At 46.9% G+C, this 26,287-nt stretch overlaps 1 protein-coding gene across 3 annotated transcripts in view; it reads left to right on the forward strand.

The window, feature by feature from the left end:
* Positions 1-26,287, forward strand: part of ASAP1 (ArfGAP with SH3 domain, ankyrin repeat and PH domain 1) — a 344,270-nt gene that overhangs the window by 168,392 nt on the left and 149,591 nt on the right. Inside the window, exon 1 of one of the 3 annotated variants that reach the window (XM_047783239.1) lies at positions 21,177-22,083. The exons of the other annotated variants lie outside the window; for them this stretch is intronic. Within the exon in view, the coding sequence (XP_047639195.1) occupies positions 22,012-22,083 (72 nt within the window). The 5' untranslated portion in view covers positions 21,177-22,011. Of the gene's footprint in view, positions 1-21,176; positions 22,084-26,287 lie in introns of those variants that run through there. 3 annotated transcript variants of the gene reach the window in all.

A 26,287-nucleotide genomic window follows, 5' to 3' on the forward strand; every position in this document is an offset into this window, starting at 1 on the left:
TTTACTTCTCAGAGTGAAGGCTTCACGCTGTGCGTTCCCTGATTTGAAAGCGCTTCCCGGCTCCTGTGCTGGCCAAGGGCAGGAGAGCTTTTTTTGCACACCAGCCACCTGGGCGGTGGGACTTCTCCGGGGGCTGGAACGGAGCGAGGGGTATTGACCCGTGCTCGTCAGTCTGAAAGTGCCTAAGTGGGTAGCAGCCCAAAGCCATTACCGCTGCCTTCAGGGCAGGGAGTGATATCGGAGTAAGCGGGCTCCCTGTAGCCTGGTTGACCTGTAGAAAGCCCTGCACAGGCCTCTTTGTTCACCCACTTATTTCCCCCTGCTGGAGTCCAGAATATACCTCTATACGGGGAAATCGCCCAGCTGTGGGTTTCAAAGCTCTTGGACGAGGCGGAGCTACCATTTGTTGACTGTCTTGTGAGAGCTTGGAGCACAAGATTTCATTCTCCTGGACCGTGTGATCCTGCAACCCCTCCCAAGGGCTCGGGTGCCTGTGGGAGAGACGGCACTTGGTTTGGCCAAGCTCGTCATTGAGCACGTGCGTTCTGTGTTGGTGACTCCTCAGAAACCACCAGATGAATGACTCCTGGGTTAAGGTTATATGAAAAATTAATTTGAGCAGACCAGGGAAATGGCTTTTAAAGGTAGGGAGAGACAACGGAGTCTGTAGTTCCTCTTTAAGGGTTGTTTTTTTTTCCCAGCAGGTAGGAATAAAAATTACCTTCCCAAGGTTCCTCTATGTTCGGGAGAGGTTTTGTTTCTTCTCCTTTAAAAAAAAAAAAAAAACAAAACTCAGATGTTAAGATGTTAGGGCCAAAAAAATATATGGGACAAAGATCTGACCTAGCCCATTTGATTTTTATTTTATCATGCAGGTTTGAGTTAAAAGGATATTTTTGCCCACATGAAGCAAAATAGCATCAACACGAAAAATTTTGAATGTGTAAGAAACTTGTCTGTACAGTTGGTTACCCAGTTGACATTTTTAACAAGGGAAGTTATTTCCTTTTGAACCCAGGGCCATTTCTGTTAGAGACCAGAGAAGGGACTCAGAGAATGCTAGAAACAGGCACCATGAAAATACATGGGACTTGAGAAATGCTCTAGTCAAACTCGGGCCACCGCACATTAGTGGGTCATGAAAGGATATCAGTCTGATCCTTAGTAAAAGAAGGTTTGATCCTAGTGGGGGGAAAAACCTAAGGTGCCTTTAGAGCCCCTTCAGTTTTCTGCCTCAGCTGATGGTGAGCCCGAGGGGGCGTCGGGGCGGGCGGGGGCGGCCGAGGTCACTAGCTAGCGTGCGTCCCCCGGGCTGCAGTTGAGCGTGTTTAGCGTTGTTTCTTTCCTGCTGTTGACCCTCCAAGCATGTGTGAACAGCCTTTTGAACTTGTCACTACCTGTATTCCCAGGACATCCTGTTAACAATTTTTTGTCCACTTCCTTGCAGTTAGAGGTACACTCACGATCACACAATGGCTGTTTTATTTGGAAACTATATTACAGAAATCTGCCGTGGCCTTCTAACTCTGGGTTTGTGGGTAATTCTGAAAACCTCAGATTTTACTTTCAAATCATCCACAGCTCAACCAAGCTCTGCCTTTTTCCGAAGTCTGAAGAATGCCTCCCAGACAAAAGGCCGATTTCAGTTGACCTTAATTCTCCCTCTGCCGCATTCCTTTAGTTCTGTGTGTTTGAAATTCAAGGCCTGTTCTGGTTTCAAGTACACTTTCTAAAAAGTCTAAAACAGAAATGTATTATTGGACTGATAATGCCTCACGGAGGCCAATAATGGTTTTATGTCCACGAGCCACAGCGCTTTTCTCGTTGGGGGTTTAAGTGCCTTTGAGTGTTCCTGCTGCTTCTCCTCCCTCAGCTTGCTTGAATCACACTCCGAAACTTGATCTTGCTCTTGTCCTGCATAATGTAAGCTGACAGTGGGGAAATTGTTGGGGGGCGGGGCGTGCTCAGGGGAAAGTCTTCAGTGTAACAAACAGTAGTGTAATTTTGTCGAGACTACACATGATTCTTGAACTAGAGAGTTATCAAGAAACCTGAATCCATTTTTTTTTCTTTTATTCCCCCCTTTTTATGGTCCACACCTGTGGCATGTGGAAGTTCCCAGGCTTGAGGTCAAATCCGCACCTCATCTGTAACCTATGCCGGAGCTTGTGGCAGCGCTGTGTCCTTATTAACCCAGTGCATTAGGGCAGGGATCAAACCTGAATCCTCACTGAGACAAGTCGGGTCCTTAACCCCCTGAGCCACAATAGGAACTCCCCCTTCTTTTTTTTTTCTCCATATTTAGTAAATGAGCATCAATAGCACATTGTAGAAATTTTTGGAGAATAAAGATCACCCATCATGACACCACTCTAACCTAATTATTTTTAGTTATTGCTATTCAGTCTTTGTTGCTTCATACATTGCTTTAAACAATTGCCACTTCGAAAATTTGCTTTTTTTTTTCCTCCTATATGTAATAGCACAAGTATTGCTCTGAAGTGTTGCCAGCCCTGTTATTTTAGGGGCCACATAAAATCATCATATAGATGTTCCTTAACTTACTAAACCATTTCTGTGTTGTTGGGTCTCCAGAGGTTGCCCGCAGTTGGGCTGAGACCATCCATGCAGGGATCCACTTTGAGTCATCGGCCACTCCCCACCCTCCGCCGTCAGTGACCTCCTTGGGCTGCTTTCCCAGACCTGAGATTCTTGGACAGAGGGAACGAGCACCATCTTTTGGCTCTTGTGCTGCCATGTTGCTTTGTTAAGCTGTTGCTTAGCCAAAGAGACAAATCATGGTTTTTGGAAAGAAGACTCTTTCAGCTGCTTCCTGGGTTTCTCTCTAGAGAGAAGGCCTCTTCCACCCTCTCCTTTAAATGACCCCTTAGGAGAAGGCTTTCCCAAGGAAAAAATGTCATCAGTCACAGATGATTTCACGGCTTTTATGAAGGAAATGTATCCTATCCAAAGGCCATAGGATGCTCCACCCTGACCTCACTGTTTTGTAAGAACGGGGTAGAGGACTTCCTTCAACATGGCATTCATTTATTACTTACAGTGGGGGTTTTATTTATTTACTTATTTATTTTCTAAGCAAAGGAGAAGAGGGTTCTGCCTAGACACCAGAATGGTTCGGCGCCCAGCTGCAGTTAGACCATCTGGGTTTGACTTCTGGCTGCCCGTTACCTGCCGCGTGACGCTGGGCGAGGTGCTCAGCCTTGCTCATAAGTAAATCACAGTCATCATCTGATTATCCCCATCCGCTTAGGGTACTGTGGGGGTTTAGTCTGATCATCCACTGAAAATGCTTAGTACAGTGTCTTGTGTAGTGCTCGGTAAGTCTCAGCTGTCTCTATTATATTATAACATACCTGCTCTGTCCCTACTCTTCAAGGTCTGTGAATTACTTGAGTACTGTATCCCTTACTCTCTTTTTCACTGAATTCTAGTGGCCCTAGGAGCTTGTGTTTAACTGTAGGGTTTCGTTTAGCAGGGGGTTGTGCTCTCCGCTGGGTTAGCCAGGGCTTTCCCAGGTAGAGGACGTGAAGGGGGCTGAGTGTGCTTGTTTTGTGTCTGATCGTGGCTTCCTTTGTTCTCCATACCTGCAGGATGTGCTCAAGAGATGGTTGATAAGTGACATATTCTGAAAAGCTCAAAGAACTGTGGTTATTAGCTTTTCTAAGTTTCATCACTTTCCTGTCCACTCTTTCACCACTCTTCTCTCCTTATGAGCGTTTGGACCTTCCCATTCTGTCTTCCATGCCTCTTAATGTCCTACTTTCTCTGTGCTGCATTCTTAGGATAATTTGACCAGAGGAAGACCAGCTCACTAACTCTCTTATCAGCTGTGTACAAACACCATTCCTTTGTCAGAGATATTTTTTCATTATTGGGAAGATCCGGTTCGTATTTTTTCACATATTTCGTTCATAACATCTTGTTCTTTTCTCATTTTTATTATTTTAGGTCTTCAGTTTTTACAAATTGGGTAGTCCATTTAATTAGCTCAGATTCTTAGGGAAATTTGTTCCCTTTTTTTGTATCTGCTGATAAGCACTCTAGGCAGATTGCTTTCTTTTATGTTTTTGTATTTGGGGAAGGTAACCTCATTATCAGGAGGGCTCTCTGGGCGATTTGTATGACCTGATTCAAAGTCTTACGCTCCAGAGTGGTTTTACATTTATTCTCCTGGGGTGCTTCCAGCCCCAGGCCCTTTTGTTTTATTTAATTTTAAGACCTTTTTTCAAAGACCTCAAACTCACTGAAAAGTGCCAAGTACAGTTCACAGAGCTTCCCACCACCGCTGCTTCAGATTAAGTTTCTGACTTGAAACCCGCTGGGCCTGGATGTCCAGACCCCCTTTATCAATCACTTTTCAGCTCAAGTGCCAGACCCGCACAGGTGGAACCACTCGCCAGTGGTGATGCAAGCTCAGGTGAGGCTTTTCCACCCCAGCCCCCAGCCTAGACACATCCCAGCTTTATTTTTCTCTCTCTCTCTTTTTTTTTTAAATTGAAGTATAGTTGATTCACAGTGTTAATTTCTGATGCACAGCAAAGTGATTCAGTTATATGTACATGTGCACATATATACACACACATTCTTCTTTCGAAAGTATTCTTTTCCATTATGGTTGATCATAGGACACTGAATCCAGTTCTCTGTCCTCTGCAGCAGCATCTCGTTGATTAGCCCTTCATGTGTAATAGCTTACATCTGCTAACCCCAGCCTCCCACTCCATCCCTGCCCCAGCCCCTCCCTTTTGGCAACCACAAGTTTGTTGTCGATCAGACCAGCTTCCTTGCATCTCACTATGCTCTTAGGGATCCTCCGCAGCCCCAGTTCACCCTTTCATTGAGATCAGGGCCCACACGAGCGTCTTGACTTCAGTCAGGAATCCAGCTCCTCACCTGTGAGTCACCCTTTCCTGCCCCTCCAAGGATGTTGAAACCTAGGCCCGCCTCGGTTGCCTCCCGGGCCTGTGGCAAAGGCAGCTCACGTGCTTCCGCAGTCACGTCTTACTCTCTTGCAAGCTCACTGGATGTCGGTCACATTTGATCCAGAAGCTGGGCCGTTGGAAGTCCTTCTTTGTTTTTTTATTTTGCGTTGGGGAAAGTAGAGGAAACTCCCTCCCAAATCCTGACTGATCGTGTGATCATTCACTTCCGGAACATTTATGAACATCTCCTGTCATTCTGCCTGTGCTGGGGGAACCGTGACAGAAACAAGACTCGGCGCCTGTCACAGTTCTTACTTAAAGCCACCAATGGCTGTATGTTACCCTGAGAAAGGGCCAGCTCCTTGGCCTGGTTCACAATGTTTGGAAGATTTTTCTTTCTTTTTTTTTTTTAACACTCTTTGCACACCAGGGGTTCTAGTCTACATAGCTTCTCCTTGCCTCTGCTCGCCCTTCTTTCTTTCTTTTTTTTGTCTTTTGAGGGCCGCACCGGTAGCATATGGAGGTTCCCAGGCTAGGGGTCGAATCAGAGCTGCAGCTGCCAGCCTACACAACAGCCACAGCAACGTGGGATCCGAGCCGCATCTGTGACCTACACCATCGCTCATGGCAATGCCGGATCCTTAACCCACTGAGCGAGGCCAGGGGTCGAACCCGCAACCTCATGGTTCCTAGTCAGATTCGTTTCCGCTGAGCCACGGTGGGAACTCCCCCTTGCCCCCTCTTTCTTAAAATGTCCTTCATGGTGCTTGGAGCACATGCACTCTTCAGAGGCTGGTGAAACACCAGTTTCTGCGGGACATCCCCCCGACCTCCCTCCAGGGCATCCGGAGCCCTGGAGCACACAGTTAGCATCTCATGCCGTCACTGTGGTTCACCTGCGCTGCACTGGCACTGTCACCCTGGCATGTCTCTGCAAGAAGAGGACTTACCCTTTCTGCCAGTATTTTTTCACTTGAGTAGACTATTTCCCTGTGTGTGTATATGCATTTTTGTTGCAGTATAGTTGATGCCCAGTGTTATATAAGCTTCAGATGCTCAAGGATTTACCCCCCTATCTTATTTGCACTCACAGGAAAAAAGCACAGACACAGTGCTTCGCACATTCTAAGCACTTACCTAAATCCTGAATGAACTGATGCTGTTGTGTGTATGAGTAGCTAAATAACAATTCAAGAATGCAGTGGTTGGAGTTCCGCTGTGGCTTAGCAGGTTAAGAACTCGACAGAGTGTCCGTGAGGATGTGGGTTTGACCCCTGGCCTTGCTCAGTGGGTTAAGGATCCCATGTTACTGCAAGCTGCCATGTTGGTCGCAGATGGCACCTCGGATCTGGCGTGGCTGTTGCTGTGGCGTAGGCCAGCAGCTACAGCTCGGATTCAACCCCTAGCCTGGGGACTTGCATATGTCGCAGGTGCGGCCCTACAAAGAAGGGGTGGGGGGAGAATATAGTTAGTTGTTATAGTGTAAAGAGGAAAGTGGTTGAGATAACCATTGTTTGAAAAGGGAGACACTGCATAGGCTGACGTGGTATCAGAGATGGTACTCAGCCCATCTGGCTTCTGCTTTGTCTCTCTTTTCCCTGCGGCTTAGTCGGAGTTTGTGTTTCTTCATGAAAGGGAGGAAGTGCTCCACGCACTGCTGGCAGCTCTCTCCCTAGGCGTTGCGGGGCAGCGGGGTGAGTGGTCAGCCAATCCGGTGGGCCTGAGAGTCACATCAGCCTAGCAAGGTGCTGGGAGTTACAGGACGGAGGGAGGCCCTGCAGCAGGTGAAACGTGGAAGGAGCCGGGAGGTGAGCGCCCCCCCCCCCTCCCCCGCAGTGTTCCCTCCGCATTTAAGGGACTCTGTCGTCTAGTCTCAGTCTGGCCAGCATTCTTGGTTTGATTTGCCTTGAGGTTAAGCCCAGCCCAGGCATCCTGGAGTCTCATTGTCTCCCCTCCCTGCGGCGGCTGGAGGCACACAAGAAATCCTGCGGGCTAGTCTGTCTGCTCACCTCCACACCACGTCCCATCGGCCCTGATGAGGAGTCTTCTACCGTGTCGAGTTTCCAGGTTGGAGGGGGCTGGAATTTCCCAGTTGGCAGTGCGTGCAGCACAGAGATGTCTGAGAGGAAGAGCAGGGGATTAGGGGACCGCCTCTTCGTACCTGCATGACTGTAAACAAGCTGCCTCACCACGCTGAACCTCAGTTCTCTTACCTGTGACTTCATGATAATGCCTGCCTTGCAAGGCTGTTTCCAAAAACCATTAAGGATCTTATGTGCCTGGCTCATAGAACGTACTCAGCATTGGTGGTTATCCATATGGGCGGCAGATCTCGGGGTGACCCCGTGCCAGGGCCTGGAGCAAAAGTTGGCTGAACTTGATTCTCTCATCTTGAACATGATAGCTCTGTGGCCTATGGAGGTTAATAATCCTCACCTCGTGGGGTTGTTCTGAGACCAAATGAATTAATGGAGAGCTTCCTTTCAGTTAGGCTCTCCCGTGAGCAGAGACTCACTTAAACTTTCTCAAAAGCAGGGATGGGGAGGCAGTTAGTTCCAGGCCCCCTCGTGGTCTCTGTCTCTGATGTCGCCTTTCCTGCATCCCTGGACTGGCTTCTGCTTTGTGTATCTCTTCCCTGCAGCTTAGTCAGAGTTTGTGTTTCTTCATTAAGACAGATGTGCCTGGTCTGTCATGGTTTGTCCTCTGTCGTCTTTTCCCTCCTTGTTCTGGAGCAAGTTCCCGAGAGGGTCCGCTCTGATCAGTCCAGCTCCTCTTTCTTTTCTCCAGCCGCATCATGGGTTGATGGGCAGGCCTTGGTCAAGCTCTTTACCTGGTCCAGTTAGTATTCGCTAGAAGAAGATTGTGGTCCCTTTGCGTGAAACCTGGCTACCTCTTACCTGGTCTCTGAGTTGGGACTTTTTTTAAAGGTAGGTGTTTTGATCAGCTCACAGTAAATGCCATAGTAAATGCCATATTAATAAACACTGTTAAGTATTTTGGAGGATCATTTTCTGTGTTTCCATGTTCCACACAAGTGAGACAAAGGTTAAGGAGAATCTTTGCCCTCAGGAGCTGTTCTCCTCCCTCTTGACGCAAGGCAGACCTTTGGTTGGAATGTAACAAACTCTGTACAATGAGTCAAGACTTCCACTGGTTTGCATTTTTCATTGGCGTGTCATTCAAGGAAATCCTGGCTTTTGGGTCATGGAACAGGCCTCTCTGTTTATCCTTCTGCAGAAGTAAAATATTTGAAGTATTTAATAATGCATCTGAGAATAAACTTGTATTTTGCGGCCTGTTCTCCTAGAGCTTTTTGGGAGAATTTTCAGTGAAGCCTATTTTATAAATATTTTCAAAATTTTGTGATAGCTTTTATCCCAACATGGATCGTGAAAAGGGAGGCGTCCTTACAGTCTGAATATTAGTTGAAGGGATTTAAGAAACAAAGAATTCCAGTTGACATTGAAAGACTACTTTCTTCATAGTATAAAAGTATTATTTTTCATCTCAAGTAATTCCTGAAAGGGACAGTGCATAAACCTTCTGTCACCTATCTAATAAGATCCCACATAGACTTTTGTTTTTTAAAGCAGCACTGGGAACATGTAGACAATTTATGACATAACATTTTTTTTCTCACATGGTGATTGTTATTAGCTAATAAGAGAAGTCTGCATAGTCTATATTCTCCATATCTAACAGTTACTTTTATTTCGGAGCATGCAGTCTTGTAAGTTTTTATAGTAATCGTAAAGTTCGTTTGTTTTTTCCTTTCATACCTGGTAGCCACATTTATTTATTCTGCAGTTGTTGGTGGAATGCAGAGCGTATGTAAGAATTGTCAGAGTTCCCGTCGTGGTGCAGCGGAAACGAATCTGACTAGGAACCATGAGGTTGCGGGTTCGATCGCTGGCCTTGCTCAGTGGGCTAAGGATCCGGCGTTGCCGTGAGCTGTGGTGTGGGTCACAGACACGGCTCGGATCCCGCGTTGCTGTGGCTCTGGCATAGGCTGGTGGCTACAGCTCCGATTAGACCCCTAGCCTGGGAATCTCCATGTGCCACAGGTGCCGCCCACAAAAGACAAAAAAAAAAAAAAAGAATTGTCAGGCTTGCTGAGAGCCAACTCTTGGTGGTCACGGGACTAATAAAGAAGGGAAACGCTGAGAGAGGGAGCTCTCGTAACTGTAATCGCATACACCGTGTGCCCGAACTCCTGAGATTTTATTGTGTGTCAGAGATTCTTACTCTGCGTCAACTGCATGGGTGCCTGGGGGCACTTCTGCCTGAGGGGTTCGCAGCCTCTGATTTGGACAGACCAGAGTGGAGGTTTTCCTGTCTTTTCTCATAATCAGAGAGCCCCCAAACCTACTCCACTCCCCACACGTACCTAGAACCCAGAATTGCTCACGCGTCTCCCCGCTCTCTGTTTCTCTCTGCCTGGTCCTTCTCAAGCTTCTCTCCTGGAGGGAGGGTTGGCGTTTAGGGGATGGTGAGGTCGTCATGGTTGGTGAAAGTGGCATAAAGGCGGGAACAAACTTGAAAATTGCTTAGGAAGATTCTGTGTTCGGGGCCAACACGCTGACCGTCACATGTTTTCCTCTCCGTGCCCTCTGTGTTCATCTGAGCACCAGATAACGTGGTCGGCTTGCACTTACGGGCTGTGACGTCATGAGCACACACAGGCTTATACATCCGGACACGTGTTTATACCGCAGACTCAGTTCCAAGCTGCTGAGATCCTTGGAATAGGCAGGGCTGCAGGCACTAAAGGATCAGCGGATCCTGTATCTTCCCCAGTTTCAGCGGCCTGGCCTCCTCACAGTGGGCTTTGTGAGGGTAGAAGGACCTGCTCTGGTAACGAGTGATTCCTCTCCCGCGCCTGTACTTGTTCTGAGCATATGTAGTTGAGTTCTTGAGGGTTACATGTCTGCATGAGGTTCCTTGAGGAGTGGGAGACACGAGGCCTTGAAACTTGTGGAAGTATGGGGTTTTATCTCGAAGGAGAGTAAGCCAATCTCTCTTTATGTACCACAGTATTTTTTATATTTATCTTAATGTCTCTTTCCCCTCACAAACAATTGTTGCCTTGGAAAGTGGCTCCCCCCCGTGTTCCTCCTGGGGTGGGTGTGCCTGGGCTACCCCTGTTTATATCCAGTCCACTGGTTAAGGCGGGGGTGGCGGGGGCTCAGCACACAGACCCAGGGGGCCTTCAGAGGCCTAATTGCCCATCTTTCCTACAACCATGGGGTCATCCCAGCTTCTCTCACACCCACTCAGCCCCCAGGCTGAGGACCGTAAGTGCCATCCTGGGGCCCGTCCGGAACGCCAGTTGCATCTTGTAGAGGGAAAGCCACAGGACGCAGACGTGGGCTCAGTCCTGGTGTTAAACTTAGGCCGTTCAGCCTCGCAGGACATCAGGTTTTGCTTTTGTTTTAAAATAAAATATGGGGAGTTCCCGTCGTGGCTCAGTGGTTAACGAATCCGACTAGAAACCATGAGGTTGCGGGTTCGATTCCTGGCCTTGCTCAGTGGGCCAAGGATCTGGTGTTGCCGTGAGCTGTGGTGTAGGTTGCAGACGCGGCTCGGATCTGGCGTTGCTGTGGCTGTGGTGTAGGCCGGCGGCTACAGCTCTGATTGGACCCCTAGCCTGGGAACCTCCATATGCTGCAGGAGCGGCCCTAGAAATGGCAAAAAGACAAATAATAATAATAATACGATAAAATAAAACATGGCACTCTAGAGAATGTGTCATCTCTCAGTCTTCCCAGCTCTGCAGTGCAGCGGAATGGGGTGAACTTGCAGCCGTTAGAAAAGTGGCGGAAACCTTGCTAGCATGCGGGTCCGTTACGCTGCAGCGGATGCAGGCGAAGCAGACCAGCACCTGTTCACCCAGAGCTCCTGAGCCAGCAGCCCGGCAAGGAGAACGACCCGTTAGGAACCGTCGGAGTGGTCGGTGATTCGGCAGGAGGAGGCGGTTAATACAGGCCCTTCCCCTGTGGTGTGGTGATTGTCATCCTTACACTTGAGTTGTAGAGACCTTTTCGTGTCACAGAAATAACAGGAGACATTAGGACTGCCCCCTGGCCGGCAAGATGATAAATTCTTGGATTTTTTTGCTCTAACTGAACAATGTATAAACGAACAGTGTTAGTTGGCCTTTTTTCTTCACTTTGAAAAAGAAAATTGTGAACGTATCCTCTCTCCATTCTCCCCAAGATGTTTTGAAGCGAGTGGAATTACTTGGTGTTTTTTTTTTATAGGTTTATTACAGCCAGTGGCTAAGAGATAAACGCAGTTAATTCGAAAGCCTTCATGTTTTGTAATCCTCACCCAAGAAGTAGGCAATTGCATAGAACTCGCTTGTCGTGGAACTCCCGCCCTGTAAGTGTGCCGTTCATCGCCCTCCGCTCTGATCCAGCCTCCTGCAGCATCTTTTGCTCACGTGAAGTCACGGTCATGCAGACACGCCCCACCTGCCTGTCCATTATATGAAATCCGAAGTATGAATGTCACGTGAGGCAGCGTGACCTGGCTCATTAGTGAGCGAGCATGACAAGATAATAATGGCTCATTGGGTTCGAGTTTAAAAACAGCATCTCTAATTTCTGCTAATTTTGCTTGAACATTGTGTATAGTCATAGCCAGCCCGTAAAAGGCACTTGCTGGATCAGAGCCCTGCTTTCTTTTGTCTTCTTGTGCCCCATCTCTTCCTCGAGTATTAGCTTCAGACTTCAGAGAAACGCCGGCCGGCAGGAGGGGCCTTGCATCCCCGGCCGTGCCAGTGTCCTCTCACAAAAGAGGTCTGGCAAGGGTTGAAAGTGAATTGTAAGCATTTAAGCATCCACTTTGAGGTTTTCTTTCCATAGCAAGAACTCGTGAGAAATTATTTGTTATTAGCTGAAATGAAAGGGGACAAATTTAAAAGGAGTAGAGAACAGGAGAATGTTTGAAGCTGGTTGGGAATAAATAAAGACTCTGGGGAAAACCTCAGGGGAGGGTCCTCTGATATTTAGTAATCCCGAGGCGGAGAGGGAAAAAAATCAAGTTCATCTTAGTGAGTCATCGCTTTATTTCTCTAAATTACAGGCAGATTGTTTTCTCTTAAATCAGCTCAGGTCATGGATTTTGTGACCCATATGCTGTGGGGAGAATTCTTTTCTTTCTTGCTTTCTTCTTCTTCCCCTCAGCCTTCAAAATGTTATATATAAAAAAAAATGTCCAAAGTAAATGGATAGATGCCCTTCCGGAATTTATTTTTGAAATTGATGCGGCAAATAGGGAAAATAGTTCCACACCAGTTAAACTAAAATTGGAAGAATTAAAGAACCATGAAACTTGAGACGAGGACATTTCTTAGCTTTTTTTTTTTTTGTCTTTTGTCTTTTGTCTTTGTTGTTGTTGTTGTTGTTGTTGTTGCTGCTATTTCTCGGGCCGCTCCCGTGGCACATGGAGGTTCCCAGGCCAGGGGTCGAATCGGAGCTGTAGCCACCGGCCTACGCCAGAGCCACAGCAACGTGGGATCCAAGCCGCGTCTGCAACCTACACCACAGCTCACGGCAACGCCGGATTGTTAACCCACTGAGCAAGGGCAGGGACCGAACCCGCAACCTCATGGTTCCTAGTCGGATTCGTTAACCACTGCGCCACGACGGGAACTCCTTAGCTTTTTTTTTTTAAGGAAAAAAATCATCAGGTCAGTCAACAATCGTATATCATGCATCTACCATGAGAACCCCAAACCATTGCATTTGCAATGTTGTGAGAGAGACAGCCAGAATTCCAGGGAATTATATTCTCAGAACTGAAAATATGATTTCTTGAACCCCTGCTGTTTATTTACCCAGGCCTTGCTCCATCCCTAGTCTTGCCCTGAGCTCTGTGAGATAGCGTGATGCGGGTCCTGAACCATTAGGCAGTAGGGGACTTGCCTGTCCTCCCCAAGCCAGTCGGCGGCAGCCTGACATCAGACCCGGCTCCTCTGGGCTCTGGTGTCTGTCCTGTTTCTACCACGCTCCCATGAGGCAGTGGAAATACTGCAAGAAGGGACAAGGTGAGTGAGTGTCCAGGAGTTCTGGGAAGGGTTCCCAGCTGCAGGGATGCTATCCCTCATCCAGATTGGGGCCCTGTCTTGCATTAGGCCAGAGCAGGTGTAGACAGGGATCGTCCTTGGCAAAGCACCAGGACCCTGTGCTTCCTGGAGAAGATAGTCCGGGGTGGGGGCGGGGGGGGGGGCGGCGGGGAGATGGGCAGGTACCCACAGTGACTCTCTCCTCCAGCATCCCAAACACGCCCCGACAGCCTCCATCACAGAGCCATTGCCCAGAAACACAGGTGGAGTTCATAGGAGACCTTGTGACCTGGTGGTTCAAAGGCAGCTGGAGGCCCTAACTGGCCCTCCTCTGAAGGCCCTGTTACTTCCCAGGTCTTCCCTGGGACAAGGTGCATTCAGCTCAGCCAGGCATTCTATACGGGAAATTGGATTTTGGAATTTGTATTTTAAATCTCCCAAGTTTTAAATGTTTGGAAGCTAATTGAATAATTGACAAAAAGATATTGTGCAAATTGAATTTCGCCTGTGAGCCATCCGTATACTTTCTCCGATGTAAATTACAACAGATTTTCCGAAACACTGTGATCCAAGTCTGTTACCCAAAGCGTCTATTATGTGGAGAACTGGTTCTGAGATGTTAGTGGGCGCCTGTGAAAAAGGAAAGAGGTGGAATGTGTGCTTTTGAGGCCAGCAAATTTGAGGGATACTGTGTTAAAGAAACAGGATACCGTGTTAAAGAAACACGGACTTTGCATAGATGGATGTGCTCTGCGTCTTCAAAAGAGGGCATAGAGGGGAGCGTTTCCCAGATTTCCTGACTGTAGATCCCCTTTTGCTCAAAGCGTTAATAGGGCTAGTTGGGCACAGCTTTGGGGAAGTGTTGATCTAGGTGAATAGTTCTCTGATCTAAGGATATTCTAAATATGTGAAAGCTCTAAAAACCTGGTACTTTTCCACCCTTGTACCCCTCAAAAGAAAGCTCATGCAATGAAACATTCATCCAGAAGTACCACTCCTCACGCCAAGTCCTCCGGAGTCGGGGTGTGTGAAACATTAGCCAGGTTCGATGTAATTTATTGTGGTTTGAAAGGGACTGGGTTGGAGCACTCATGAGTTCATCGTGGGCCTCGTCATTGGGTAACGAGGGCACTGTTTTTTCACTTTTGAGAAGTGGAGTCATTTGGAGGATCTCTGGGGTATCTAGGTAGTAAAATGTCACTTACCATTGTACTGAGGGTCACAATAGCAGCTAGAGTCGATTTAAGAAGGGGAGGGTATGCTTTCCTTGAGGATGTATGTTACAGCTACTGCCCCGGCCTCATTCAGACTCCCCCGGGAGTGGCCATCCAACCAACACGTTCCTTTATTGAAGAATCAGCATGGACATTTGGAACACTCAGTTTTTATAAAATTATTGATTATAAGCGGATGCTTTCTTAAAGCCTTTGCACTCCCATTTCTTCTTTTTTTGTTCAATGTTGGTATTGGAAATGGAAACCACTTCTTAAGCCATTAGCATCCCTTTAATTCTACTCCCGGAACATATTAAAGGATCATTCGAATGAAATTTGTCCCCTCCCTTTACAATGTAATTCAATCCACAAAACGTAATTTAATAAAAGCTTTTATATGTATGTATCGAGGAGACTGTATATTTTCTTTGTTGTTCCTGCCTTCGAGCTATTATTTTTTCTTAAACATTTTCTAAAATGCACTACAGGGTTTGCTTCTAGGTAAATACATTTTTGTCCTGTCATCCTTACCCCACATACAATATTCTAGGGAAGCATCCTAAAGGATTTTGCCTCTAGCTACCTAATCAGTATGATTGGAGTAATCCATCACAGTCCCTGGGGCCAGGGACCATCTCCCTGTTCCCTGACCCTGGGAAGTTGTTCCCACCAGGTGTCTGTCAAAGGAATGAATTCGTAGAGTGGAGATTGGAACTTGTTTTCCAGATACTCTGCAGCTGCAGCCCCAGTTCAAGTTAAGCTGGGTCTGAATGTGGGAGGATGTCATTTACATCATAAAAGGACTCTTTCTGATGAAGCAACAACAAAGCCCGTGCCTGTTGAGGAAAGCATCTCTGAAATGTTAATATGTACATCTTTGAGGAAGTAAGATTTAATTTCAGAGGTTTGATTTGTAGAAAACTTCTTCAGTTCCCGTAAACAGAAAGACTTACCTTTGTGGAAATAGCACCCAGTGGAGCATAATATTCATTTATTCTTCAGAGCAAACTCTGGTACCTCACCCTTGTTTTCCTCAAGTTAATATAATATTGAATCAGTGGGTCCTGGGGGCTGTGAGCATTTTCCTGATAATAAGACTTTGAATTGACTGTCCTGGGGAAGATTTACTTAAAAGGGTGCCTCTAAAAGACAGCCGTGGTGGAGGTGGGGGGGCTTAGAATGGGGGATGTTCCATATCAGCCCATCACACCCTTTTAAGGTGCCTGCACTTGGAGTTAACCACTCTCCTAAATCATATTCAACTGTAACTTGCAAGAGGATTAGTTAGAAATTTGTGACATTTCTGGTATGTGACAGTGTTGTGACTTGGGGGCATGTGAATTATTAATACACTAAAAGTTACCCCTCGCGCCCCGAGGTGCTTCCTTACGCATGTTTAAAGCCATGCACAACTTAAAGTCATCCTTATTAAAAGCAACTGGATTATTTGACAACCATACTGAAAAGTAGGTCTTAGAAATAAATACTTTGGTTTTTACAAAAGTGAAAAAACTGGCCTTTACGTTTCACTTTCAGCAAGAGAAGTATGTAGGAGACACACGACCCATCAGGGTGATGGGTGCTGGGCAGCCGCTGAAGTGGTAAAACTGTGCTCAGGCAGGATGGATGGATGGATTTGCAGCATCACATTAAGCCAGAAAGCAGACCCCAGATTGCACATGAAGCATTGACTAGTCATGATCGTGTAACATGAACGAAGACAGCAAGTCAAGAAAAAAAGAAAATGCTGTTCTAGAGCCGTGGTATTATGGGCAAAGTTTCAAATTTGTATTTTCAGTTTGGTCAGTTACTGTGTTAAAGAAACAAATATTATTCTGCAGTTTGTCTTTAAGCCAGTGAAGCATGTTTCCTAAGTGCCCGGTGGTAGGAAACCGAAGACTAGGGAGCAATGTCCACGTTAATGTGCTTTTTGCAGCATGGCACCTCCAAGGTTGTGGAGCACCTGGGAACAGAATCTTTTTTAAAAATTATGTTCTGGGAGTTCCCGTCGTGGCGCAGCGGTTAACGAATCCGACTAGGAACCAGGAGGTTGCGGGTTCGGTCCCTGCCCTTGCTCAGTGGGTTAACAATCCGGCGTTGCCGTGAGCTGTGGTGTAGGTTGCAGACGCGGCTTGGATCCCGCGTTGCTGTGGCTCTGGCGTAGGCCGGTGGCTACAGCTCCGATTCAACCCCTAGCCTGGGAGCCTCCATATGCCGCGGGAGCGGCCCAAGAAATAGCAACAACAACAAAAAGACAAAAAAAAAATTATGTTCTGATTTGGGAGACTTGAGTTTTGAGATGACATTTATGACCCAGATGGGCTTAGAAAAAGTTACCTAGTCTCTCTGAGCTTTCAGTCCCTCAGAAAGGAAAGATTGTGATCATTTGGGGGCAGCTGGGGAAATCAGATGCAAAAGTGACAAGAAAATATATAAGGGAGTATGCTTTTATTACGCAGTATCACTAACGCCTTTAGATGCTGTTCCATGTTCTAAGTTAACATTATTAGATTGGTTGCTGTTCCTTAAGAAAAACCCATGGGCATTTTTTTGGTCGTGTCCTTTTAAGCGGTGGGCAGGCTGTCATCTCTCTAAGATGCAGACAGCAAAGAGCCCCTGAGCTGCATTTTTGTCTTAACTCCACGTTTCCCGTAGTTGATACTCAAAAGAGAAGTAAAATCCTAGTGTTCATTAACAGAGCCGTGGTTTCCAATCTTCTCTGCATCTCCTTTATGAAACCTTTTTTTTTTTAAAGAAAAAATTTTTTGGAGTTGATTTACAATGGTGTGTTAGTTTCAGGTTTAAGACCTTTTAAAGCATGCATTCCATATGCATGACATCTACACATGCATATAGTAAACATACTCTTTCTGTGCTAATATAATTATTTATCGTAAAACAGTACAAACAGGAATTCTAACGTGTTTCTTCCTGCACCGCAGTGGACTATACTGTGTACATTTTAGGGAGATCACGGATCTAAAGAGCTAGTCTGAGTGGAAGATTTTATATCTGTTCCCCCCTTTTCTTTTCCTTCTGTAGTAGCACCACCAGCCATGTGAACATTCTCCTTGCTCACTGTATACCTCCTAGGAACCTTAGAAAAAATAAATCCAACTGCCTGCATCTGCAAATTCTAGCTGACGTTTGTTGAGTACCGTTCTGAGTGCTTTCTCTGCGTGGTTCTCTCTCTTAATCCACGTGACTCTGTGGTGGGTCACAGCTGGATTAAGTAACTGGCCCAGGACCTGTAGTTAGGAAGCAGTGGAGCTAGAATTTGACTGCAGGCTGTCTGGCTCCTTCCTCTGCTCCTGATCACCATGTTTCCCAGCATCTAGTCAACAGTTGCGTGATTCTCTGCTGTAGATAAAATTGTGTGATTAAGCCTCAATGACTATCAATCATCAGCAGCATATTTGGAATCATTGGATCAAGACCCAGACATATGGTTTAGAAGGACATTATAGAACCTCAGAACTGGTAGGAATTTAAAAAGGCTGACTGGGTAGCTCAGGGGTTCCTAATCTGTTCACCAGTGAAAACTTTTGTTCTCTTATGAGATGGGTTCCTGAGAAATTCTAAGGGTCCTGGAAAGATATGACTCAGGAGACTTTTCCGGTCTAGGCTTTAATTCTTTTAAGGAACTCTCATTATGTTAGAACATGGAAAATGGTGTTCTCATGACTATTTTCTGGTCTTTAAATACCTTGTTGTACCTATAATTATTATTTTCCTAAGAATGGAGCTGAAATTGCTTCAAGATGAAAGAGCCATGGCGCTTGTGGGTGGGTGTGCTACTCCGAACTTTAGAACTACAACAGAAATTAGAGGTTCACAAGGTAATTGCTGTGATTACAGTTTTCTTTTTGGCCCCAGACAGGAGCTCTTGAAACACAATATTCTACTAATTTTTTAAATGTACAGTTTGCAAGGCAACAAGGAAATTACTGAGACTATGTACTGTTTCTCCCTCGTTTTTGATGAAAGTTAATGTCTTGTTGGATTGCTTGCGATCGCTGAGGGAAAAGCAGACCTGATTGAATTACAAGACTCTTAAAATTTTTAAGTACTGCGTCAACCTTACGCTTATTGCATAAGGAAATTATTTTAAAAGAAGAAAGTTGCTAGTCCCTAGCAGTTTTAGGTAGCAACAGCTTCAAAACATCTCTGCGAACCTTTCTAAACTTCGCATTTCTGCGTAATTCACATCTTTGTAAAATCTATAATTTTACATTGTAAATAATGGAATTTCATAGTATTTGCACATTTCACGCAGTTGACCTTCAATAAATGGCAGTTGTTTATCCTACTTTTTAGGGATCGTATAAGCCCTCTATTTGTTTCATATTTTACTTTGCCGTTTCCCTGTTATTGGATTTAGGTTATTTCTAGCTTTTTATACATGTAATCCATGTTCTACACATTATGTACTAGCTTTTTATACACATTAAAACGTAGTAACGTGTTTTATAGTATCTTTTTATTTACTTTTGAGAAAGTGGTGGTAGTTTTGATAGGATTTATCAGGAAAGGGATTACTATGTCAAATGAAAGAGCAGTTATCAGTGTAATTCAAATTCTTTGCCCATGTTTGTGGTTTCAATTTCTTGTGTTAATATCTTCTGCCCTCATTCTTCTAGATTGCAATAGTAGCAAAATAAGAATTCCACATACTAATTATGGAATTAGTATGTGGATGTCAACTTTTTTTTCTCTTTTTGTTGTGATTATTTTTCCCTCTTAGTTCTTTTATCTTGGTTTTGTTAAAAGTTGATTGAAATCATTTTATCTTTTTCCTGCAATAATCTCCGTTGTTGACATGAGCGCATCATTAGACCTCTTAACTGATACACACACACACACACACACACACACACACACACACACGCAGTGTATTTTTTGAGGCTTAACTTTGTTAGATTTTTTTAAAATAGTTTTTTTATTTTGATGTCCCAGCAAACATTGTTTTATAGTTGTGTCAAAAAAAAAAATCTGATTTTAGGAGTTCTTATTGTGGCTTAGCAGAAATGAATCTGACTGCCATCCATGAGGACACAGGTTTGATCCCTGGCCTCGCTCAGTGGGTTAAGGATCCGGCGTTGCCTTGAACTGTGGTGTAGGTCAAAGACGCAGCTCGGATCTGGCATTGCCTTGACTCCAATTGGACCCCTAGCCTGGGAACCTCCATGTGCCACGGGTGCGGCCCTAAAAAGATCCCCCCCCCCAAAAAAAATCTGATTTTAAATAATTATTTCAATAATAATAAGTTATTTTAATTGAGAATTGCTGGGTTACAAGGTTAAACGTGTTTCTTTAAAATATTCCAGTCTCTGATATTCTGATGTGCATTGGTGTCCAGAAGAAAGGTATGGTTAGCACATAGTGTTTTCCGGATTTGTCATGGCCTCTTTTCTCCCCAGAATACTTGCCAGCATCTCAGAAGTAGTTTTCTACAGAACACAGTGTGGAAAATGCTAGACTCCATTTCATTGTGCGTTTTTTTGTTTTCATTTTTTGTTGTTTTTTTTTTTCCCCTCATGGTAAATAGTCTTTCACTAAAAGTTCTTCCTTTAGTTATCATCTTCATGCACATGTGTAGCTGGGGTTTCTTGATCTCCAATCTCAGTTTTGGCCTGTGGGGAGTTCCCGTTGTGGCTCAGCAGTAACGAACCGGACTAGTATCTGTGAAAATGTAGGCTTGATCCCTGGGTTAAAGATCCTGTGTTGCGTGAGCTTCGATGTAGGCTGCAGACTCAGCTTGGATCCTGAGTGGCTGTGACTGTGGGGTGTGCTGGCAGCTGCAGCTGCAGTTCGACCCCAACTGTAATTCATTCCGCTAGCATATCGGAAGTTCTATATGCTGCATGCGGGGCTCTTAAAAAAAAAAAAAAAAAATTAGGCCTGGCTTTCTCTGTGAAAAACATTAGCTAACAATGACCAGATCTGCTGTTTGTTTTGGAGAGTACACGAGTTCTAAACTGAACTTGGGGAAGTCACCCGTGGTGTATGGCTTGTATTTCTGTAGAACTTTTATCCTCAGAAGCTGGATCATTGAGCCACCTATAGAAAGCTTCGTGTGTGGCATACTTGGGCTTAATAAGAAGAGGAGTTCTTGGGCTTAAGAACGTGTCTCTTAAGTGGAGAGATAGTCAGATGTGGCAAGAAGAACACAGACATTGGAGTTAGACTTTCTAGGGTAAGAGGCCTGGTTTTGCCATTTACTAGGTTTTTGACCCTGGACAATTTCTGACTCAATTTCTTCATTTATAAAAAGGCACCAGTAATGCTTGCCTAATATGATTAATAGAGTCTTTGAATGCAAAATTCAAGAAGAACTTTCAAAACATCTCTTGGAGGACAGAGAACTCAAAAAAGGAACACAGAAATGGCTGGAATTAGGATCTTGGGCTTCAGCCCTGGTTTAATCCTCTTAACTGCACGGAGGTCTTAAATGTAAGATCCTTCCCGTGGTCCTTCACTGGGGATGTGAATCGTGTTACTTTTTAAAAAAGCTAAAATGTCTTCCAGTTAAAACAAAATCTAAGATGCCAGGAGAGTTGAAGCAGTAGGATGATGTCCCTGGGACTTAAATGCTTGGTTTCTCAGAAAATCAGAGCCAGAAGAAGCTGCATTGTGGGTCCATTCTCCCAAATCTACAGGTCAGGAAAGCTAGGAACCTGAGAGGTCTGCGGGGTGGGGTCAGATTTAGCTGCCAGGTGACTGGGATCCCACGTGGGGTCCGACTCTGTGCTGTGACCTTCTGGGTCTCCTTGCCATGAGCAGCCCTGGGTGGTGGTGGGGGGGGGGGTGCTTTACAGCTGGAGAAAGGGAGTGAAATACATAGGTAGTACCTTGAGATTAATCGCTGCCGTTTATTTGCTGGAGCTGGAAGTGTAAGGATCAGGGCACTCAGCACTGCAGGAGGAGGATTCTTTCTCGGAGGGAAGGGGAGGGTTTCACAGAAGAGATGACAAAACTCAGCCTTAAAGGCTGAACATGCGTTTGTAAGATTGCCAAGCTGGAGCAGAGAGGATAAAAACTGTTGCCGAGAAAGGAGAGGATCGTAGCCACTGGAATTGGTATCTCCAGAGTCGGGGCCCAAGAAGGGCTGGTAAATTTGGGCAGCATGACCTTGGACTGTCAGGAGTGAGGCGCGGGGGGGTCAGAGATGCAACGGCGTGCTGCACAAAGGAGTCAGAGAGGGTCCGCTGCGTCCTGGCTGAGGTTTGTGTGTTACTCCAGGTTTTAAAGCAGGAGAGTGACAATTTCATGTTTAGGGTTTAGAAAGTCTACTCCAGTGTCAGTGTAGAGGGTGAAACAGGAGGAGCCTGGAGGCCGTCGAGGGATCTGCCTGGGCACAGCTTGTCCTGGAGTCCCTGCCTGGGAAGGGGATGAAGAACAGCTGCACAGGTGGACTTGGCTGCACAGGTGGACTCGGCTACACAGGTGGACTCGGCAGGATTTCGTGGCTTCTTGGGTACAGAGGGTTACACGAGAGGAATGTGACCTCGGGTCCCACCACCCACTGAGGTTCTGAACGAGTGTGGAGAGGGAGGAGTGTTTTTGGAGGAAGCCTTAAATCTGGGGTGTGGCCCTGGAGGAGGAAGTGGATTGAGCCACCACCGAAGGATTGAGAGAAGTCCTCTTGGCGAAATACCCAGCTTATTGGCTCTTGTCTTTCCAGTCTTGCTCCTTTGTCTTCCACTTCCACTTCCAGTCATTTGTCCGGAGTTCAGGATTAACTGCCTTGTTTTTCTGCATGAGTGGCCCCATCTTGGACTAACTGATGCCGGGAAGATGTTACTGGAATCCGGATTCTTGTTCACACAGTCGAGGAATGAACTCCGCGAACACACAGGTGGCAAGCAAGCAAAGTCGCAAAGTCTTTATTACTGGAAAGCAGAGAGCTCTCAGGGCTGCTGGGAGGGGGGAGAAGAGCCCCCGCTCTCTATTGGCCTGTAGGGCTTTGTATCCTTTAAAGATGGGGGGACCAGTGTGGGGTCCAGAAAGACGTGTTTTTCTCCCATTGGCCTTGCTCAATTACCCGTATCTGTCCTTACCCAATAGGAGTTGTGGGGGTGGAAATGCCCTGTAGATCTCATGCTTTCTTTGCCCTTTTCATACTGTAAACCGAGTCACAGGGGATTAGGGGTTGAGGTCCACCTGGGCGTAGGTACACTCCCTGCAATAAAAATGGCCTGTGGGGATGTTACTCCCTGGAGCCTTTAAGCCACAAATGGTCATCAGTGGCCACATCAAAGAAGGCTTGGAAGCCCATGCTCCGGCACTGACTGCCTGAGTTCGTATTCTGCCTCAAACCCTCTTTGTCTTCAGAATAAAACCCAGACCCCTTCCCGTGGCCTGTCCTCCCTGCAGGGTCTGGCCCCGTCTGTCTGTCCACTTGTTCTCCACGTGGCCACGTGCTCTGGCTGCCGGGCCGCCCCCATGCCTCTCTCCTCTCAGAAATAGCCTCTGGGCCCCGTTGTTTTCCGTCTTCCTCACCCTGACGAAGAGAACTGTCTGGACTTTGCCGGCTTTCCCACATCTAGTGTGGCCCGCGGGCCGTGGAGGGTGGAAAGCTGTGGGTGGCTGAGCCAGCGGCTGGGTGTCCCTCGCCGTCCCCCTCGCGTTCCTCAGCACGGACGAAGGTCGCCTTTCTCAGGGCCGGCGCTGGAGTGGCAGTGCCAGGTGGCGGAGCTGTCCCTCTTTTTCAAATAAGCTTTTATTTTCTTTGCTGACCCCAAGGAGAAGCCAACCAGTTCCTTTCAAGGATTCTTCTACCAGTCACTCTCAGTAGTATGTATGTAGGTATGTATTTTCTTTTAGGGCTGCACCTGTGGCGTATGGAAGTTCCCAGGCTGGGGGTTGATTCAGAGCTGCAGCTGCCAGCCTGCACCACAGCCACAGCAATTTGGGGTCCGAGCCGCGTTTGCCATCGACACCACAGCTCGTGGTGACACTGGATCCTTAACCCTCTGTGTGTGGCCAGGGATCGAACCCGCGTCCTCATGGATGCTCATTGGGTTTGTTTCTGCCGAGCCACATCAGGAACTCCTCAGTGGTGTTTTTCAGCCAGTCTCTGATATTTTAAGGCACGCCTAGAAGCTTTCACGAGTCCACATGTCTCCACACGCCATTGTGACTAGTTACTGATCTTAAACCTGTTTCCTGTGTCAGAGCGCGCATGCCAGCGGTCAGTGAAGTGAAGGGACGCCCTCTGTCGAGGCCTCGGAGGCGGCACACAGCTCCCCACCTGCACCTGAAGCTGAGTGGAAAGCCCCTCTGGTTTTGACTCCCTCCTGCCAAGCCGAGCCCGTTGGTCGGGTAGCAGATGGACCCATGTGAAGTGGCTGGTGGGCAGCTGAGTGGTGCAGACCCAGCAAGCCAAGGGTTGACCTCCTCCACTTTGCTATTGTCCCTTCCCCCTCCTTATAGGGCCATTTGGGCTTGTCAAGCAAAGATCTCAATTCCTCTTTGGCTCCTTCACAGAGAACGCCTAGAAAGGAAGGGAAAGGTTTTTTAAAGTTGTTTTTCCTGTGGCCTGATTAGTGAACCCTTGGCTGATTTTGTTTCTTCACGGCTTCTACATCCTCTGGACCCACTGTGTCAGGTTTGAAGGTTGGAGAGCACGATGCTTACAAACATGGGGGTGTGAGACCCTGCTCGACTCTTGGTTCTGTGTCCTAAGAGCTGCAGGACCCAGGGCCCTTCTGGCCTCCAGTCTCCTTCTCTGTAAGATATGGGTATCAGAAACTTCCCTGTAAGTTAATTGTGAGGCTTAAATAAGGTAATATGTATAAAGCACGGTCCTGTTACCATCGACGGGGGCGGGGGGGTGGGGGAGAAGGGAGGCGAGAATGGGCCGGTGCAGGAATATGAGGACAGTTAGGGAAGCAAGAGAGAAGGGACCACCGTCTGTGCAGGGTCCCACAGAGCCAGCAGAAGTGACGCAAGGTCACCCTGGCCTCAGCCTGAGCTCTGAACTGGGGAGACCACTTCGTCTGGCTCCACAGCCAGGCCCTGCTTCTCCCAGGTCCAGAATGAACACCAGAGGCAGAGGCTGCACCTGCTAACGAGGGATAGTTGAACACGGGAACGTGGGTGACCCTGTGGAACTGGGGGCCCCCTCTGATACCAGTGCCAGGTGGTGTGGGGCCTGCAAGGATTCTAACCATTAGGTGCAGAGAGTGAGCTTCCCAGAGAAAAGCAAGACTGGGCTTGGCCCTCCGGTGAAACTGCAACGGCAGGTTTCACTTGAAGGGTCTTAAAGGGACCCGTTCCGCTTTGTCTGTACACTGCTGATCCTGACATCAGTGCAGGACGGCATGGTTTAGTGAGAGCCTTGACTATGACAGCAAGGGATTGTAAAGAACATTTACGGTTTTAAAATAAATAATGCATGAGACGTGAACAGTAGCGTTCTGTGAGTTCAGATGCGGTTCTGTACACCTTTAATTCTATGTGCTCCGTGTAGATGTAGCTTCATTCGATTCATATTTATTGAGCCCCCACTCCGGGCCTGGTGTAGCCACTGCCCTCAAGATGTGTATACATCTAAGGAGGAGTTTATGCCTACACAGGAAAGGGGACTCTGGTGAGTCAGTTTTATGCAGTACCTTTTCTTTGGCTTGGAAAGTTGGTAGGTTGGTGATGTTTTCTCACATGCAGTAATAGATCCTCAGGCCCCTGCAGGAAGAATTGCTGAAGGTGGTACATTGACTCTTTGCTGCAGATCTCAGCTGTGAACCGACTTATTACCAAGTGGGGCCCAAACCCTTCATGTTCAGCATCTGCAGATCTTGCTCCTGTGGTCAGATTCCCCATCCTGCAGCCATCCAGCTACAGGGAGAGCAGAGGACATGACGAGTTCCTGATTGAAATCTGTATGACTAGAGGAGGATCTGAATCTTAAAGACACTTGCTATAGTCTAAAATGGCACCGATAAACAGTTTAAACTCTATGTCTGTCGATGACCTGTCAACTTTGCATTTTTTGGCCTGCGTTCTGCAGACCATCTTTGCTCTTCCGTGGGTTGTTGCCCCCTGGGCAGCAGCCTTATTCAACGCCTGTTCATCTTGAAACCAACCAACGATAACATCTTTACGTCTTCCTTTTATCTGAGCTGCCACTGCTGCCGTGTCCCCTTCCTTTGCCTGCAGGTGTTCTGTGCTGCGGCTGACATTGATGGGCTGACACACAGGAAGCTCTCCGTGCCCCGTACTTCCACTGCTCAGATTAATAGGGGCTGTGCTTCCTGCGTTGGAGGGGAACACTGAGAAAAGAGAGAGAGAGAACAGCATAGGGATCGGGCCCCTTTAGATTTGGTGAAGAGTTTTGAGAAAAAGACCCGAGTGGAAGGGTCAGCTGTTGGAGAAGCTCTCGGGTAGGAGCAGTCTTGTGGGTTCAAAAGGACTGTGGGTGTGGGTGAGCCATGAGGAAGGAGTGGGGAGCAGGGCAGCAGGGCTGGATCGTGGAGGGCCTGGCAGGCAGCAAGGAGGGCCTGGCATTTATTCTAAGAGTGAATTCCTCCTTCCTCCCTCCCTTCCTTCCTGTGTGTTTTTCATTCAACACAAATTCTTACTGAGTGTCTTCTGTATGAAGAAAAACAAATATGTGTGTTATCTTTTTTTTTTTTTGGTCTTTTTGGACTTTTTAGGCCCACACCCACGGCACATGGAGGTTCCCAGGCTAGGGGTCTAATCGGAGCTGTGGCCGCCAGCCTACACCACAGCCACAGCAACTCGGGATCCGAGCCACGTCTTTGACCTACACCACAGCTCACGGCAACGCTGGATCCTTAACCCACTGAGCAAGGCCAGGGATTGAACCCACAACCTCATGGTTCCTAGTTGGGTTCCCTAACCACTACGCCATGACGGGAACTCCCATATCTTTGAAGAGCTTGTAGTTGACCAAATAAGGGAGGAGGCACAGGTACTAAACCTCTCAAATCAAGGTAAAGAGTGGAATGATTTGGGAATTGGGGGTGAAACCCCCCCCCAGGGAAGCAAGGATTAACATTTTATGAATAATATCCTTCATCAGTCGTGCATAAGCAGTA

Source organism: Phacochoerus africanus, chromosome 6, assembly GCF_016906955.1.
Source record: "Phacochoerus africanus isolate WHEZ1 chromosome 6, ROS_Pafr_v1, whole genome shotgun sequence".
NCBI classification, from domain to species: Eukaryota; Metazoa; Chordata; class Mammalia; order Artiodactyla; family Suidae; genus Phacochoerus; species Phacochoerus africanus.